Raw genomic sequence first — 14927 nt, 5'->3', positions numbered from 1 at the left:
CGAGCTTTCCCCACCATCGACGGCTCTCTGAGGGCTCGTACCTACCGCCGCCGCCACCGCCGCCGCCGCCGTCAAGACCGTATACCCAGAGGTGGTTGCTTCCCGCTATTTCCTTTTGACGGAGCTCCGGGGATCGAGATACCCTCTGGACGCCAGGGAACTCATGATAGCGATTGCAACGGTAGCTTGGAATTCGCTACGGAAATTACATTTAACGCGATGGTAATTGACTACTGTTCGAGGAACGGGATTCTCCGAATGAATCGTAACCAAAGTAATGAAATAATGTATGGGTCTATGATAATTGTTATAGCGGTCGAAATAACGTGCATTCGGCTATAACGATATACCGATTTTCAAATCCCAAATGTATTCGAGTCCTAATACCATTCTCATAACAATAATTTATATTTTTTTTCAAACTGCCCTGTCATGAATTTCACGAATACGTTATGTCGCCTTAATTAATAAGTTGCAAAGTCGACTTCGTCTCAATGCGCGCGATCATGTAATAAATCGCTAGCTGTACTGAGAAAAAAAAATAAAAATATTAATGGTGTGGTAAAAAATTTGATGCATGTATATTGTACTTGAACTTTATTAGTTATTCATTTCTTTCTTCACGTCAGATGATCGTCTATATTCGTACATATTACATAGATATAACGTTGATGAGACTCGGTGCTCGGTCCGGCCGTCCTATTGACGTAACCATCATCAGACACGAGAAGGATATCCTGGTGTCTTTGAATGAGCTTTGCGAGCCCCGAGTACACATCCATCTCCGTAAGTAATTATATATATATCTATAGTTACACAAAAAAAGACATAAAAAGAAATAGAGAGGGGGGAACCTCCCCCCCCCCCTTCCTCCCTTGGAATCTGATTTCTCCCAGTGTAATACGTCCTGAACGACAAAGTTGCAGTTATACCTTGCGTACGCGCATCTAGTGCACGTGATTTACTTCGGTGCGTGTGCCTGCAGGCAAATAAGACACGGAATCTTTCCAATCCACCTTCATTCCTCCCTCCAGCCATCACGTACCGTTCTTCCTTCATCCCGCCCTTCGATAAATCTCTCAAACTCTCCCAGCCAACGCTGCTACATGTATATGTAGGTATACCTAGGTATAACGTACTCGTATAACCAGAGCCTGTCAGGATATCCACAAATTATTACGCCACGCTTTTCGCTTCATCAATAAACCAATATTTCCCCTCTAACATTGCCAGCAACCACCCGACAGGTGAATCGCATCAGTATATCCCAGAGACGATTAGTGAGATGTAATGTGATGGTGACGAGCGCCCCCTGCAGGGAGGAAAAAAAAATAACACTCATATACGTATATCCGCTACGTCTCTACAAACTACGAGGCTTATAGCTCGACGCCCACCGACTCTTCTCATCCCCGTCCCCATCCCCAACGACGACGACGACGACGACGCCGCCTGCGGGGCGGCAAATCGATAAGCAACCACTACCGTCACGACACGCATTCCCCTTCCTTCTCGCCCCTGAGATTCCGCAACCCGCGGCTCGCCGCGGGCCACGGTATCGAAGCGTGGCGTACCTACAGGCGCCGGCGTCATCCGCCACGCGCATACCACGAGCCTCGAACCATGGATGCTGCCTCCCTCCCCTCCACACCTCGCCGCTCTACCTTGCTGCAATTCGTTCCTCCCCACCGCGGCGCGCTTTCGCACCTGAAAACGTCATCGTTGCACACGTTGAACCCCTGAGTCTATGCTTTCGGCCATTCGTCACGGCGCGCCGAAGCAACGGGGGCGCATGTGCGCGGCTGTTGCATCTGCGGATCCTTGTACCATAGGTACGACAAATCGACCGACCCTCTATGCCTGTAACTGTATGTTACACTATACATGTATATATATATGTGTGTATGTGTGTGTTTATATACGTACGTGGAACGCTTTATCCTGGAAATTACGTTACCAGAACCAAGGACGCAGCCGGCGGCATGCTTGGTCTTGGTTCTGACCTGCCTAACGTGCCCTTAGAACCTAAACGAGGAGAAAAGCAACGAGACAAACTTCTTCAGTTTATTCTACATGTATCTAGAATAAGAATTGTTTGTGTGATTTGAAGAATTGAAAAAAACATGTTTTTTTTTTTTTATGCTAGTTTGTTGTGAGGTCGTTACTGGAAATTATTTGTTTAAATTAATTAGTTTTTCACGTCTTTCTCATACGAACGCGCTGGTGTTACAAATTTCACATCGAATCGATAATTGAATTAAAACTTGAATAAGCAGATTAAAGTCTTTTCACTTTGAAACGTGGAAACTCATGCAAGGGCGTATCGTGTATATGAGTACATCCACATACAAGTAAGAATTACAAAAATATACACGTAACGTGTAGCAAGAGATTTTACTGAAACAAATCATCATCCTAAACTAATTAAAACGGAATTTTCACCCTTTGATACAGAATAATACGTAGGAATCAATGGAATTAGATTGGATCTCGCTTCATTGGACTAACGCGTATCACATTGTTCCGCATTATTCGATGACTGACCCGTTCAGACAGCGAGCGAAAAAAATTTTTATTTGTTTATCTCCTACGGTATTAACATTTTACTCAGGCGATTTATTATCAATCGAATTTCCACGCTTTTGCCAATCAATTATCCATTAAAATCTAAGATCATTTAAAAAAGAAAGACTAGTTAATCGATGAAAACAAATGTTATCAGAATGACTATAATTATTGAACGGAACACGTCACGTAATAATTGGACGAAGAAATCAAGATAATTCTTAATTTCATTATTCCGGGCTCGCGAGCGTTCCCAAAACGTGTACGCGTGGACAATTCACCACCGTAAAATAAGCCGCAGAACGAAATATTGGCGGGAAAAGTTGTCCCTCCGGACACGGAATACGTACGCATAGTGCGATTAAACTGGCGCACTGCCAGATAGCGCCACAGTCGAGCGCTAGTTGTAGTGAAAACAGAAAACCGGTCATGGGGGCTAGTTAACGATTCTCTCTACCCGCGCGACGAATGATTACCTTACCTTTATTAAAAGTTAATAGTAATATTGAGTAACCCCCGGATAAACGTGTTCGTAGGCTTAGATATTCGCGAAATGGGGGCCTACTTGTCAGAGCCAATAACCGATAAAGTATCGAGCGACGAAGTGGGCGACTCTCTAGCATTCGGCGCCAGTTCCATGCAAGGCTGGCGAATCAGTCAAGAGGTGAGTGCACCGTTACGTTCGAACGAACGCCGGCTCGTTTCGTTACAACCTAACTACAATTATCGTTTGAATTATTATTCAGCCACCCGAGATTCGATCGGCTGGCTACGTCGAACAAGACGAGTCCCTTCCTGCCTCGAATATCCTCCTGAAATTAACTACCCGCGAGAAATCTCCCCTCGTTTTACGAACGGTCGCCCGCCTAATAATAACGCGGTTAAGAAAAATGTATATATATGCATAGATATTTTTTTTCTCATTTTCTTTTTCGTATTCCAACTAGCTCTTTGCCGCGTAACTAACGCTATCGTCGATTAATTCGTATGCAAATTAAAATGCTCTAACCCTTTTTGATTCTTTTTCTTCCCATTATCATTGTTACTATAGAACGACTTTCATTAACGAGAATATTTATTTATTTCCACAGTCACCTCGCAACGGTATGAAATCTTTGAGGTGAAAATATGTATTCACGTTTTTTTCAGGACGCGCACAATTGCTGTTTAAACTTTGACAAAGATGTGTCGCTGTTCGCTGTTTATGACGGTCATGGTGGACACGAAGTGGCGACTTACTGCGCCCAGAAATTGCCTCAGTTCATTAAAGACACGGACGCTTATAAGAATGGGGACATTGAGCAGGCCTTGAAAGAAGCGTTCCTAGGGTTCGATGCGACGCTCGCCAAGCCAGAAATTGTGACGGTATTGAAGGAGATAGCTGGGGCGAGTTGCGGAGCTAAAGAAAAAACAGAGGCTGAAGATTCTGGTGCGTTACTCTTGTTACTAGAGATAGTTATAACGTTTGGATTTACTGTAATGCATGCAATTAAAATCGGCATGGCAAAATATCTAATGAGTATGTCTACGCTGTTAATTGAACTAATGTATTGGATGAGATATTTAAACATATTAAATTGGTTCGTTACGTCACGTTCAGATGAAGAGGAAAATGTATGCAACCTTAGAATGGAGGCTGCCATGCCGCTTGAGCAAGTGATGGCAAAGTATCAGTCGGAAGTTGCCAATCCAGCGTTAAAAGCACTGAAAAAGGAAAAAGATGGCAAACCGGCTAGCCCTTACTTGCGAGCACGAAGAGGCGCAAGGGATAAGGCTGGTTCTTCGTCTCTCTTGACTGCCGGCTGCTCTTCCTCCTCCTCTTGGCACGACAACGAGGCTGACGTCAGTAGCTCCAGCAGCCAGCTGTGCGGATCAACCTCAATCGCTGCCTCTGCTGCCAAGGTGACACCGGAATGCATCGGTAGTAGCGAGGCAGAGCAGGTTTTGGATTCAACGACTAGTAACGGAGAATCGGGAGTTGTTACATCACCCAAAGTTACAGAGACGGTCAAGTCCAGTGATATGCCCGACAGCTCTGAGGATATCAAGGAACATGTGTCTCCCAGCAAAGCTCAAGTACAGCCTACCACCAACGATACAGAAGTTAACGGGACTGGGGGAAAAGCCGAACATCAAGGTGCGGACAGCAGTAAAGGAGGAGGCGACAATGTAACAAGCAGCTCTTGTTCAACGGTGGAAAACGGCGAAGCCGAGCAGCAGGAAAGAATCAGCAGCAGCGGTCGAAGGAGGCCCGTCAATTATGAATTACTTTGCGTTAATGACGGCAGTGAGGAGGACGACGACGACGAGGAAGACGAGACCTTCGACGGTCTTCCTGAAAGGTAGCTGATTTTATTTCTTCTTTACCATATTCCAGATACAAGTGCTCGGCTCAGAGATTACGTTATACAGACATGTTTGAGCATTTTGCCATTTTTCACTTCTTAGCAGCTACTTCACGTGTATTGCATATTTTCTCTACCCTTAGTGATGACGAAGATGATGATACAGAGGATGTTGACAATGTTGATGACGACGATGACAATGATGATGATGATGACAGCGATGAAGATGACATGGACCCTGATGATGACGACGATGAATGTACCATGGATATGACAGAAAAAGTAATAACCTGAATGTTTTCTTACAAATAAGTCTTGATATTTTCACAACTTGTCTTAGAAGTATTCTTACGTTTGTTTTGTTACCTACGTTGCTTTTGAATTTATTCAATATGCACAATTTGAGAATTTAAATTTGTTCTCGTGTATTCAGACCGACTCATTGTCGCTGATTTCTTTCACCTTATAGCCTGGCTCAGATAGCGGATGTACCGCAGTAGTGGCTGTACTAGCAGGACGGGAGTTGTATGTTGCGAATGCGGGAGATTCCCGATGCGTTCTTTGTCGTAACGGGCAAGCTGTTGAGCTGAGTCTTGATCACAAGCCTGAGGATCAGCCGGAAATGCAGAGAATCGTTAAAGCAGGTGGAAAGGTTACTGCAGATGGCCGTGTTAACGGTGGTTTGAACCTCTCTAGAGCGTTAGGAGACCACTCCTATAAGCAGAACGCAGCACTTCCTCCTCAAGAGCAAATGATCTCTGCTGAACCAGACATTAAAACAGCTACAATTGATCCTGAACAAGACGAATTCATGGTACTTGCCTGTGATGGAATTTGGAATTTCATGTCTAGCCAAGATGTCGTGCAGTTCGTTAGTACCAGATTTAAACAGGGGTATGAGACTATTTCTCAAATTTGCGAAGAGGTAAGTAGATTGCGTTAACTTGAAATTCGGTACTTGTATATTTTGTAACAATGACGTCAATTTTTTTTAACGCTTAGTGACCATGTGGGGTAACTCATTACCCCACGCTGAAAATCCTAGTTGTACAAGACATATGGGTGTTTTAAAACTTCTAACTGATTGTTTCATATTTGTTGAAGAGTTCTTCAACATTTCTAATGATTTTTATCACACTTGTCTACTACCGGTAGATGTCATTACTTGTATCAATTCCAAAGGTTTTAGACCTCTAATTTCACATCTTCTAAGCCTGGGGTTACTAGTTACCCTATGTGGCCGCTAAGGGTTAAACTGAGAACTCTCAGTCTTATATTTCATGCTCACCCTGTCACAAAGCAATAGCTAAATAACACATGATAATTTGTAATCAGATAAATGTCAGTATTGCTATTTCGTTCCTCTTGATATTTTACATGCTGGAATTTATTCACGGTGTATGGTATAATGTGATCCTTGGAACATTGTAGCTCTTTGACCATTGTCTTGCACCGAATACTCTTGGTGACGGAACCGGCTGTGACAATATGACTGCTGTAATAGTACGTTTTAAGAAGCCAAGTGCTCCGATACCAACTACGACCGAGGCATCTGATATGACATCAATCGCAACGGAGAATAAGAAAAGACCGGCATCACCAATTCCTTTGGCAAACGAAGGTAACATATCCACAGGTGAAGAAACGACGCCAGAATCTAAGCGTCAAAAGACCGAGACTGTCTAGGAAGTTATGCTAAGCTTCACTAACGTATCTCTGCAACCTCTTGAGAGTGACACAATGATAATAATACGGCCGTTGTAAAGTTTTGGAAATCCTGCTGTGTGAAACTTGAATTGCAAAAACGGTAAAAAAAATAAAGGTAAAAACCGACAAAAACTGTGGACTTAATAAATTGAGAAATTGGCGAAATTCTCAGTATAATAGTTATTTTATGATTGAACATACACAGAACGAACGGATGAATGATGAATAATAATAGTAATAGTGTAAAACCGTCACGTCTGGAGGATTGCAATAATCGTTAGTGTTGAACAATGGTGGCAGACTGATTGATTGGAGCAGATTGGAGGCTGACGCTTATAGAGTTTGTTTTAAATTTTTTTTTAAAGAGACATCGTTAAATAAATCTGTTGCCTTTCGAGTTTAATGGGTATCTGAGGATCAGAAAACAACATAATATGTTATAGCTTCAGTGTCGCGGCATTTCAATATATATGATGCGTGCATGGAACATTTGATTATCGCAAACCGTTGTGTGAAAAAGATGTGGCAAACTTAACGAGAGGAAATGGAATTAGATTCTCCTATCTGCTCCAATCTACTCTTATGATGTGTACTCAACTGAGAGTTCTTCTAGGTTACAGGTGTAATAGGTATGTAACTGTACATATTTATAAATCTAGGATGTAGGATTAATAATAATATTTGTAATTCAATACGACACCATTTCTTATTTTTACTAAATAAAGTTTATTTTTGAATTCCTGGTTACTATATGGTTGTATGGATGGTTGCGTGACTATAATGTTATCTAGTTTAATCTATTTCTCATTATTATTATTCTTATTATAATTATCATTCTTATCATTAATATAATTGCCCTTGACTACGTGTCTACATGAATTAAGTTCAGTGCTGGTAGTAATGAATGAATACTGTTTGCAGTAAATCTTCATGATTATTTTTCTCTTTTAAAGTAACTTTATTGTTATAAGAGAATGAAAAAATATACGTTATGTACATTTTTTTTATCTACAAACGTTGATGATGATGATGATAATAATCCAATCTTAATAGGTCTAAGTTGTTGACGTAAAATACAATTTTTTTTCTGTTCTTCGCTTTGAAGCGAAATATGAACGATGTTTAACAATCCACTCGATCATCGAATAAATTGCGGTTCATGGCATCTACTGTAAACTACAAACAAATGAAAAAAAAAATAGATAAAAGAGAATCGCCTGTTGTTAATCTTAAATGTCAAAAATTAAATACGGATTGAAGTATTAAATTTGACCGTGTATGTAATAATGAAGAAATGCTCAATAACGAGTAATATTGAACAGTTAAGAGAGGGAAGGCGATCCTTGAACGTGTGCCTTTTCAAATTATATGTGGTGCAGTATGCAGATAGGTTAAATAGAGCCAGTAACCCAAAGCCCGTTTATTTCCGTGTTTAATTATTATATTATAATTTTATGTAGTCCGTACGTATGTATATATACAGCAATGTATATGTATACACACGCACGGCATACACATCTCGCTATGAGTTTTTCCTTTAAAAATAATTACATCACACATGATTTATGTAATTTTGGGAGAAAAAAAAAAAACTCGTCAATTATTCTATCTATTATTATTCATTGTTTTGGATCTTAATTCCGTTTCTCTTCGTTGTGTAATTACTGTAATTTATCTATATGCTCAGCCCAAATACCACCCTCTTGTATTTTTCATTAATTACACCATCATAATATTGTATACACCAGCTGATAACAGTGTTTATAATTGTATGCTACAATCCTCATTGAAAAAGTCACACGGAATAAAGAATATGCATAAAGGAAATAGAAGATAAATATGAATAATGCCGATAAAAAATTTTAACATCAATTCGCGGTCAATTGCTCTATAGTTTCTAGTTGTTCCAGTTCGATTTTTTTCAATGAATCGTACTGCACCCGTAGCCGCTCCAGTTCCGTTGACTTTTCAATTATAAGAGCCTAGAAATAGAACAAAACACACGCACCGCGTGTTTAGTACATTGTTGTCGTTCGTTGCATACGATAAAATTAATGGTAATGATTGAAAACTTTAATTGTAATTCATGATGTACACCTGAATTTGCTGTCTCTGTGCATCTCTCTGTTTAGCGACTGAGCGCAACAAGTTACGCGCCCCTATAGTCCGCATCTTTTCTTTTTCAACTTCATTCGCCAAATTGTCGACGATCTGAATGAAGTCGTCGGAACTCTTTTGGAACTCTGTTATTTCTAAAAATTTTACCCAGGATTAGAACAATAATTGCACTCGTATTTTATGCTGTACTCCATTCGCTTTCTCGCTCGTTGCTATACGGGGCTATCGAAACGGTTCCTACGATAAATCAATCCATTTTCTTCGGAAAAAAGGAAAACCGTTAAATCCGTCGTAATTCATAATGTACAATTTCTATAATGCATTCTACTTGATTCAGTTTATTTTTACACCAGCTCTAATCGAACTTCGAAGTGTGTATAAGGCTATACATATACGCATACATCAACTTTTTAGTCTGCGTAAAATAATAAAGGTGGCAGTCTGCGCGATTTACAAAGTTATAACAAGCAAGGATATTCGTTGATAACGAGCGCGTTGATGGGAATTGTATTTTAATAAACGTCTCGAGGGTTGTGAAATAAATTTTAATAGAGGTAAGTGAATCGAATAAGATTTTAATAACAAGTATATTTTTCTGTATTGATGTTTTTATTATGGACGATTTTAATTGTGTGCATGTGCCATTGGAACCGCTGTCAATCGCTGTCACGCTGATTGATCCCTTTTGTGCTTTTATATCTGCTTGTCACTTACTGGAAACAAAATTCTGACACTCCTCTTTCAATTTATTTGTTTGATTCGATATTTCTGGCTCCAGTACCCGTATCTTGCTCAAATCATCGATGAATAACCCATATTTTCCCAGCGAGTCGGCCATTTTCGTCAAACAGATGTGATTCATGACGTATGCATGTGTATATTGCAATTGCTTTACGCGCAGGTGCCGGGCGAGTTAAGGCGGTACTATGAATTTTCTTAGCCGACCGATAATCTTCCTTCATTACAATTATCTACGACAATTAAGCTATTGCCCGTGTAAAGGAATGGTGAAGTAGACAACATGTATAGCGAAAAGCAGTGAAAGTTTATAACACCTGCTCAAAACTTCGTTTTCCGGCATTCATAACGGGCTATAATTTTCGGGTGCTGGTCGGTTAAGAAAAACGTCAGCCGGCGTTTTATCGATAACGTTAAATTTTCCCTCCCTTTTGAATGCGCCAGCTAGAAAAAGACAACACGCTTTGTCGGTATGTCAGTTGACGATGCCGGCATTGTAAAATGCATATTAGCCGGTGTAGCTCGCTGTTAAATTTTGTTGAAACACGTATCATCATAAGGCTGACTCTCTTCGTTAGGATATCGTTACCCAAGCCTGTTAACACAAGCGAGTTACACTCATGCATAATGCTCGCATACATTCTCATACGCGTATCATATTCACGTCTCCAACATGGGGCAAAACATATAAATAGTGTTTTTTTTTTTTTTTGGTTTATTAAAAGGAATTTTTGTTTAGTGACCATGAGAATATCGAATGAATTGTGCCGCGGATAAGAATTTAATACAATTCGTATAATTAGATAAGACATAGGAAACCATCACGAGGTCGAAATGACTCGATTTGGTTTACAGTGATTATAACCTAAAATCACATCGTATTAAATTCGCTGTTATTGTTGATCAGCGAATCCAACTTGTATTTGTAAATAACCTTAGTTACGCAGGTTTTAATAAAATTTCCGGTCTATTAACAAGCAACGATTCTGTTGCTCATGTCTTAAATGTTGAGTCTGACGCTCGATACAATTAACATATCACCATCATCGTCATCATCCGCGGCCGCGTTAATACCTGGCGGCGAAATCGTTATGTCGGGGGATCACAAAACTGTCATGAAAGGAAACCCGTCGCAGTACGTCAAATTAAACATTGGCGGTTCCCTTCATTACACCACCATTGGCACGCTCACCAAACATGACACTATGTTGCGAGCTATGTTTAGCGGTCGGATGGAGGTTCTTACAGATTGCGAAGGTGAGGAGCCGCTCACGCCTCTTTCCAAAAGGCAATTCCAAATGAAATGGTGTACAAATTTTAAAATCAACCAAGTTCCCTACTTTCTTTTTATTTACTATTATTCGTTTTCACAGGCTGGATCCTAATCGATCGGTGTGGCAAGCACTTTGGCACGATCTTAAACTTTTTGCGGGACGGTTCAGTTCCGCTACCTGAGAGTGTGAAGGAGATGGCAGAGCTGCTGGCCGAGGCAAAGTATTATTGCATCGGCGAGCTGGCTGAGTCGTGCGAACAAGCGCTCCAGCGGAAGGAGCGGGAGGCTGAACCCATCTGCAGGGTTCCACTTATCACCTCCCAACGTGAGCAGCAACTCCTTATCAGCAACACAACAAAACCTGTTGTTAAATTGCTGATTAATCGTCACAACAACAAGTACTCTTACACGAGGTAGGAGACAGATTTAAACAGCTTGGCTTTTTTCGCTTTTTAAAATTTTTTTTGGAAAGCAATCATATGATCCATTCGTTTCTATTTACAGTACATCAGATGACAATCTGTTGAAAAATATAGAACTGTTTGACAAGATGTCGCTCAGATTTAGCGGCAGGGTTTTGTTCATTAAGGACGTAATTGGGTCGAGTGAAATTTGTTGCTGGACTTTTTATGGACATGGTCGTAAGGTTGCCGAAGTTTGTTGTCATTCTATCGTCTACGCGACAGATAAAAAACATACAAAGGTAAAGATAACTTTAGGCAGAATTTAAATTTCTAACTTGAACGAACATTTTTTTCTATTGCCGTTGCCAGAAGCTAAAGAACAAATAGAGATTAATTGTTTGTGGAATCACAACACCAGTAAATACCAATTTTTATGGAATTTCACGTCTTCTACAAACTTTGTCTTAGCCAATGTTGTCCCATTTTGACTTAGGTTGAGTTCCCGGAAGCGCGTATCTACGAAGAGACGTTAAATATCTTACTTTACGAGCATCGAAATGTACCTGATCAGGAATTAATGCAGGCAACATCTTCACGTGGTGCTGTGGGAGGAGGGCCTCCTTGCACTTCAGACGAGGAAGAAGGAGAACGATCGGGACTTGCCCGACTGCGATCAAATAAGCAAAACACTAACTGACCCCATCCGAATCACCTGATGTCACCCCAACCAGCTATTCTCAATGTAGTTCGTTCATTCAAAACACGAGCCAACAAATAACCTACGAAAATGAAAAAAAAAAAAAAACATCTGTTCATGAAAGAACAGTATTGTTGTTTGTACAAGCGTTAATAGTAACTTGCGATTATCTACACCATACTTCCGAATCGCGTTAATTTTTATCGTAATTTTATACTCTGTAACATCTGTTGACCACATTAGGGTTCCAGTCTAAAGTGCATCGACCGGTTTGTATTAAACTAAATATCTGTTAACGAGGATTGAACAAGGCTGCCACATATGTGTCGCAATAGTTGTCTAGATTTCGTGAAGTTTTCTCCTTTTTTCAATTTGTACTTGCATATATTGTTAGACTGTTTGACGCATGATTCGGAGTATTTACTGCCAATGAAATATGTTTGTATATTGAAAGGGAGTGCGAGAGTGAGAGTGAAACAGAGATAGAGAGAGGGAGTAAGAATGTGTGTGTGTAGAAAATTAATGGCGCTAGCCAGCCCAGGCTTTGAAAATATAGAACGTAATTCGTTGACGTTTAAAGTATTTTAATTACTATTTTGAATAGCGAAATCAGATTTAAAATTCATTATTTATTTTTTTAATGTACTTTATTACATTGATTTACAACATTCCAATGATTGTACAAATCTTTTAAGCACTGCGCCCTCCTTACACAATCATTAGTATCTGTTGAGCATGCCGTGAAACATGGAGCAATGGGTACTTATTTATTAACTGATCATTTCATTTCAAAACCATTTTTCTGAGCTTGTGCTGGCTGTTAAACAGGGACCATAAGCGTTAAACTTCCTTTGGGCCAATCTCGCAAACAGCTGATATTTTTTCTTTTTTCCTTTCTACTGTATTCGAAAGGTTTAAATCCGTTACAAAGTATGGGGGATGATATATTGTTATTTAGTTAGCAGATACATCTCAAGTCTCGATTGACAGGAAACCTAGCTCTTTTCATAAGTACGTACCAAGTTTAATCTGAAACTAATTAAACGGTCCTGATTGTGCCGAAGGGAATGGAGCATGAAATTGAAACAAAAGAGGAAACAGAGGAACTCATTCTGAACATTAAATTTTTTTCCCCGAACTATTTGGTAGTAATTTGAAAATATTCTTTACTATCGGTCGCAAGCCCTAGATTCTAGATAGTTCAAATTGTATAATTAAAAAATGAGAGTCTAAACTCATGGGTAATAACATTATTTATCACTTAATTAATAATATTTTAAATTGGCCATCGACGTTATATCTACTACCATTTATTCCTAAGGACAATCATAATCGTTGCTCCTAAGTCATAGTAAGACAATTTATGTGATATTTGAATAATACCATAATTTACGCTGGTACTTTGCAATTTTTAAGGTTACATACAAAACCGTCAATAGTTGAGATTTTGTTCTTGTTAGTTATTTATATCAACTACACAGTAGCGCACAAAGTTTAACTAGATTTGCAGTTCAGATTGGTTCATTTGAATCTAACAGAGACAGTTTAATTGTTCCCAATTTCTTAATCACAACTGTAAATGTACAATAACGTTCTTTAATTTGGTTTGACCTTTGTCCACGTTCTTTTGGTTCAATCACTACATGAAATGATCAAATTTTCGCAATTATATTTGATTGACATTGAACATCTCTTTCATTTTTGTATTTTCTTTCACACTTGACACGCTTTAATACATTTCACCTTTATTATTACTATTTTTGTTTTCTAGTGTTACAATGACGTTGATTTTCAGAACTTGAATTTGATGTTTAGGTATAAGCTAGTAATTTTTATTGCGGCTGAGACCTTAAAAAACATATCAACGATTTAATTTTTGAACACATTTGAATCAGCAGCCGTCAGTATTCAGTAACAAAACAGTAGCGCAGTACTCTACATATTTTTATTTCATAAATCGGTCTATGCATAATATATTTACTACAATTTAAAAAACCATTAGTATGCAAATCTGTCTGAATAAATTTTGAGAAATTAATGATCTTTTTGAAGCAAATGAATAATGTACTAAATTCATTATGTTGACACTATTTGCATACCATGTGAAAAAAACGTGCGTGAAAATTAAGCCTAGATATTTCTTGATAATGCTATAGCGTATTTAAAGATAACTATGTATTTATTTATTACTGTAAAAGAGGAAAAAGGAAGCGAGAAGACGAAATGCGTTGTGTCTTGGGAAATTAGCGACGTCGTAGCCGTAAACGTGGCATAATATCCCAGTGTGACACACATTCATACAAAAATTCTTCCATACTTTAAATACATTCACACCATTCGGATATCATTTGATTTCTGTAAATGGTGTTTTTATTTCGATTGAAAAACCTTATGCTCAACACTGAGTGTGAATGGTAAAAATTAGAGAATGTATTAGACATTGAGTATATGTACTGCAGTAGTTTTATCAAACATGCAGAATGCAGGGGAATGCATTATCTATAGTGCCAAACTCATTTCATAAGTGTATAATCGGCATTCAAAGCGTGAGCAGTTTTTTTGAATGTGTGAGAGCAATTGTATAAAACTGGCGTCAAATATATGATTCAAAGATAATCAATGTGTGTATTATTTTTCTTGCAAGAAAGTGATCACTGAGGAAGTTGCGTACATGATGAAGAATAGATAGAAATTTCATGAAGATTTTCAAGGCCGTTTTTTGATTACTACTCTAAAAGCCTGGCTCCCCAGGACTGTGGGCCTTACTCAATCTTCATTTCAGTCAAGATGACCTCGATATGGGGTGTGAGTGGATTGTATGTCGTATTTTCCGAAATCTGCCAAAAACAAGCTAACAGAAGCCGTCCTTCTCCGTTTCTGGGGCCGAGAACTCGTTATCGATTTGTATGTCCCTTTCCTGACCAATTGGACCCCAAGGAACTCAAAAAACACAGCGAAAAGAGCGTGGGACCAACAGGAGAGAAATGCCGACGAAAAGATCACCTGCTGAAAAATGTGAAAAACACAGGTTTTCGTTCTTGGGTTGTAACTTTTGATGCGTTGATCGCAGCGTATTGCGA

The 14927-nt window shown here is 39.2% G+C and overlaps 3 protein-coding genes across 4 annotated transcripts; 2 read left to right on the top strand and 1 right to left on the bottom strand.

Annotated features, from left to right (window-relative positions):
- Positions 1-735: 735 nt before the first annotated feature.
- On the top strand, positions 736-8397 carry LOC124219136 (probable protein phosphatase CG10417). Of its 2 annotated transcripts, none has more exons than XM_046626325.1 (6): positions 736-786; positions 3715-3994; positions 4166-4907; positions 5054-5192; positions 5380-5835; positions 6342-8397. In XM_046626325.1, the coding sequence occupies exons 1-6, from the start codon at positions 751-753 to the stop codon at positions 6594-6596; spliced, it is 1908 nt and encodes a 635-aa protein (XP_046482281.1). In that variant the 5' UTR covers positions 736-750; the 3' UTR covers positions 6597-8397. The 2 variants fall into 2 exon arrangements, with proteins under 2 accessions (XP_046482281.1, XP_046482280.1); XM_046626324.2 differs by lacking the exon at positions 736-786 and adding an exon at positions 2981-3229.
- Positions 6986-9584, bottom strand: IFT20 (intraflagellar transport 20). Its single transcript, XM_046626341.2, has 3 exons — positions 9450-9584; positions 8715-8869; positions 6986-8599 (listed from the first exon to the last, which is right to left on the bottom strand). The coding sequence occupies exons 1-3, from the start codon at positions 9571-9573 to the stop codon at positions 8486-8488; spliced, it is 393 nt and encodes a 130-aa protein (XP_046482297.1). The 5' UTR covers positions 9574-9584; the 3' UTR covers positions 6986-8485.
- A 490-nt stretch (positions 9585-10074) lies between these two features.
- LOC124219143 (BTB/POZ domain-containing adapter for CUL3-mediated RhoA degradation protein 3) lies at positions 10075-14474 on the top strand. Its single transcript, XM_046626337.2, has 4 exons — positions 10075-10730; positions 10847-11159; positions 11251-11449; positions 11644-14474. Exons 1-4 carry the CDS (start codon positions 10478-10480, stop codon positions 11845-11847), a joined length of 969 nt encoding a protein of 322 aa, XP_046482293.1. The 5' UTR covers positions 10075-10477; the 3' UTR covers positions 11848-14474.
- Positions 14475-14927: the final 453 nt, after the last annotated feature.

This window comes from Neodiprion pinetum, chromosome 5 (genome assembly GCF_021155775.2).
Source record: "Neodiprion pinetum isolate iyNeoPine1 chromosome 5, iyNeoPine1.2, whole genome shotgun sequence".
Lineage (NCBI taxonomy): Eukaryota > Metazoa > Arthropoda > Insecta > Hymenoptera > Diprionidae > Neodiprion > Neodiprion pinetum.
Note: the sequence above shows the minus strand (reverse complement) of the source record. Positions and strands in the feature narration are given on the sequence as shown.